The sequence below is a fragment of the Pinus tabuliformis genome, chromosome 1_1 (genome assembly GCF_031772625.1).
Source record: "Pinus tabuliformis cultivar Carrire ecotype Pingquan chromosome 1_1, CPIR1, whole genome shotgun sequence".
In the NCBI taxonomy this organism is placed as follows: Eukaryota; Viridiplantae; Streptophyta; class Pinopsida; order Pinales; family Pinaceae; genus Pinus; species Pinus tabuliformis.
In genome coordinates, this window is record NC_142297.1 from 421,324,129 (window position 1) to 421,328,594 (window position 4,466).

The window sequence follows — 4,466 nt, forward strand, 5'->3', positions numbered from 1 at the left end:
GCAGCCATTAATAAAAGGGATCATGAAAACTTATAAACGGAAGTGAAGATGAGGTGATATCTTTCATTGACAAATTTATTTACTTTTTATCTCTCATGAGTGAGCCAATAGGTAAGCACACAAAATTACAATACTCATGGTTGAGCTCATTCCAAGTTGTGGAAAAAATTGGTCATGGAATTTACAGATTGAAAACCATACAGGGAGAAACTGAAAAAATCCCTGTTAATGGTGTTATCACTGACAAAATTTCAATGCCAAATGTCTGCAAATAAGCACATGAATCCTTTTTAGCAGTTTCGCAGCGCTACATGTTTAGGTGGTTTCGTAGCGTGCTACGAAATTGGGGATTCGCTGATCTGAGACATCTTCGCTGGCGGGCTCGATCTTAGCTTCTTCTTCTTGGTGTTTTTGTTCTTCTTCTTTAGGGGGTTTTTTCTATCTTGAAAATGTATATAGAATGGTTGCTTCAGCTCTTGCCCCTGCTGTAAAGATATACTCTCTTCTTCATGATATACTATCTCCCGAGGCACAGTTAACATTGTGCAGCTATTTCCAGGCTGCTGCTAGGAAGAGATCAAAAAGACACATGGCAGAGACAGATGAGTTTGTGACAAATAGCAATGAAGGTGTTTTAATGGATGCATTAACTGTTTTCAACAGCGTATTTGAAAATGAAGGCATTGTGCATGAATATTGGTAATGAACTGCGCACTGATATTGAGATCCACAATCAACATATACTCCCAAGCTCTCTAGATCTTCCAAATATTTGTGCTTCCATATACAGTATGGATCTTTGCAATCGACTACGGGCATTTCTTGTTGCATGCCCACCATCAGGCCTTTCTCCGCCTATGGCAGATCTTGTTATTACAACAGCGGATTTTCAGAGAAATCTAGCTAACTGGAATATCTGTCCGGTAAAGGGAGGGGTTAATGCAAAGGAGTTGTTTCACTTATATATAATCCTGTGGATTCAGGGCAACAGCTTTCATTGCTTGATTCCTGTAAGCTTGATAAGATCCGTTGGTCAGTTGTCACAACATCACATTTAAAAACACCATTTGTCGAGAAAAGGTATGAACGCATTAAAGAGACTTTAAATGAATATGCAATCATTCTTTGCCGCTGGCCCGAGTATACCTTTTCTCTAGAGACTGCAAAAGAACGAGAGCTTGCGGCCATTTTGAAGCATATCGTTTATAAGTTTCCGGGGACATTTCTCAATGGGAAAGCGCACGCTATAACCGGCTTTTGCAAGGTCGGCATGATTTGTTTTTTTTGAGACGGCGGCCACTTTATTGTCCCTCCTCAGTACCGGAGATTGTGTCTTCTATCGGCAGTTCTTTTTGGATGCCATGTTGGCATGAGAGCAGGTCGCGATGGTGTGGATTATGGTGTTTCCTTTGATGTCGAAAGCGGTGTCCAAGTCGATTGGGAGAATTCAAACTTCTGAATGAACAATTCCTTGCTCTGTATTTCCAGCGATGGGTTCATAACATTTTTTTTGGGCATTAGTTTAAAACCGGGATCTATGGCCAACGACAAAGTCGAGGTCGAGGTCGAGAAGGAGATCTCTGTTTCTGAGAAGGTGGAAACCATAGAAGAGCCTAAGGTAGACAAAAATTCTGAAAAGCTCGACGAACCCGCGAACATGGCTATAGATGAAGCTGCTGATGGTGCTCCAGAGGAAAAGACTGGAGGTGAGAAGAACGAGGAAAAAGACGAAGATGCGAAGAAAGGAGACAAGAAATCTGGCAAGAACAAGAAGAAAAAGAATAAGAAGAATAAAAAGAAGCCGCAGGGTCAGGATGATAAGAAACCTGAAACAGCCGGTGGCGTGAAGGAAGACATTCAAGGGCTAATATTTATGTGCAACTCGAAAACAAAGGAGGACTGTTTCCGTTATCGTGTTTTTGGGTTGCCTAAGGCGCACAAAGAGCTTGTTGAGAAGGTTACGAATGGAATGCGGCTCTTTTTGTATGACTTCAACCTTCGTCTGATGTATGGAATATACAAGGCTGCAGGTAAAGGTGGATATGAACTTGAACCTGATGCATTCAAGACTTCGAAGAAGCCTTTTCCAGCCCAGATACGCTTCCGTATTCAGAAGGAATGCTTGCCATTGCCAGAGGAAAAATTCAAGGCTGCGATTAAAGATAATTACTATGGGAACTCCGTCGGAGTCGGCTTTTGATAAATTTCAATCCCTCATCCGGCCCATCACAATCAGCAGGTTCAGTGTTCACGTCATTTTACACAATTTCTTCAAGGATTTTTACCAAGGTACCAAAGACTATTGGAGTTTTAATACCAATGAAAGCTACCTTTTCCATCACTTATATCATGATTGATGGATGGGCTTGCATTGCTGGTGAAATTCTCTGATTGAAGCCATTAATCATTTTTATCTGAAGAACATGTTTTTGATGAAGACTGAGAAGGATAGGGAGAATGCCATGGATCCTGGCAGTGTCGGTTTCCCAGAAGCACTTCCTCAACTTCAACTATACTTTTGCTTGGACTGGTGTATGCAGCGGTCACACCAATACTTCTGCCTTTCATAGTCATATTTTTGGATTTACATACTTTGTGTATCGACACCAGGTTATCCATATGTATAATTAGGAGTGTGAGAGTGTAGCAGCATTTTGGCCTCATGTTCATAGTTGTATAGTTGTTGCATTAGTAATATTACAGCTACCACTACTTGGTCCGCTAAGCACTAAAAAGCAAGCTGTTTGAAATTACACAGCAGTTTCGTAGCGCGCTACGAAACTGGTGTAGGTGTTGATTTTAACACAGACAGGCAGATTGGTATTATGAGCGGGAATTTTGAAAGGGAGACACCTAAAGGATATACAAGGTATCAGATGGAGCTACAATAACCGTTCAGATCAAGACAGAAATGTGGCAGCGTACCATATTTTGAATCATTAAAGGGACTAAAAAGACATGCTGCTGCATATTCGAAGTGATGGGGGACCAGAACCGAAAAGCAAGGGATATTCCCTAACATCACTGAGCAGTTAAAGCCTTCAGCATCCAAAGCCAACATGGAGCATTAACTACTCATCTCAGCCATCTCAGCCAAACGAAAAGGAAACCAGGTGTCAAAGAGCAAGGAGGAATCATTCTACGAAGAAGATAGAGTTAGAGTCATAATCAAATTAGAACTCTTTAGAACTTCAGTTAGCACTTATTGTATTTAATAGTTTGTTGCAAAGCAGATAGGTGTCATTAGTGGCAGTCATCGAGCTCCCCTCATGCTGGAGGAGGAAGCTCAAAGTAGTTAGAATTATGTTTCTATATATAGCTGAAACATCTATGTAATGAGGGTTGGATATTTTATAAAACAGAGGATTGTTTTGGCTTGTGTAAAAAACAGAGTTCAGTAATATAAGTTATATGTTTTTCTTCTCAGGATTCATAAAGCATTTCTATGTTCAAGATGTGTTATTTTACTTTGTCCTTCATGTCTTTTTTCAATTGCTTAGATGAGTAATCACTCAGAATTCACTTATGCTGCTCTGACTTCCTGTACTCATCTATGAACTGTGGTTTTATAAGAGTTGTGTTTTGAACATTTAAATGTCACATGCCCTGACTTCTATGTAAAGGCAATATCATTATTTACTGAGGTTTGATTGACTCCATAAGCCCAATGGGAATTAGTTTAATGTTTGTCCAGCCAACATACTTGTTCATGTGTCTCACAAGAGTTAGCCATCTTATCATTAGTCAAAATTAATAACCTTTGAGAGAGCCCTCTCAGGCTAAGGAGGCTAAGCCTTAGTCAAAAGTCTGGTTTGAAATAGTTACTTGAAGTCAACCTGGTCTGCAGCCTTCCAGGGCTTGATTTTGAGATAACAAATGGCCAGCATCTCAAGAGATACTTCCAGTAGCCACCACATGGTGGTTACCCTCTGAGTAGGTTAGAGTTCATTTCATTTTGCTGTTAGTGTACTTGTATTCTTGTCCTTTCTTTTTGTTTTCTGCAAATTCTATTTTCCTGCTGTTTTGAATTACATTCCTTTTCAGCCAGCTGATGGGGTCCTCCAGTCTCATTCTACCTTTCAAATTTTCCCTCATTCATCACTCTCAGCCGTCCCCTTCCTCATTAACTTGCTAGTGATTCTGCTATTCCTGAATCCATCATTTCCCTGCAAATCAAACAAACTTTCTATCAGCCCACGAGCACTTGAGAATCAACAGTGGAATGCAAACCGAAACCCCTCATGGGCATCTATTGGGAACAATGTGAGATCTGTTGATAACTTGGATATCTAGAGCACATAAGGGCATCTTTATAAAACAAAAAATGTGTAACTACAGCTGGACTGGCATGGAGGAACGATGCATTTAAATAAATCCCACTTAGACCTAGCCTATACTTGCTTGTAAGATTTACAGTCATTCTCCATTGGTCCCATCCACCACACTAAATGGTCCAATACATATTA

At 40.3% G+C, this 4,466-nt stretch overlaps 1 protein-coding gene across 1 annotated transcript; it reads left to right on the forward strand.

Moving 5' to 3' along the window:
* Positions 1 to 1,537: 1,537 nt before the first annotated feature.
* LOC149213492 (uncharacterized) lies at positions 1,538 to 2,200 on the forward strand. The gene has a single exon (XM_089389045.1). It carries the CDS (start codon positions 1,538 to 1,540, stop codon positions 2,198 to 2,200), a length of 663 nt encoding a protein of 220 aa, XP_089245171.1.
* Positions 2,201 to 4,466: the final 2,266 nt, after the last annotated feature.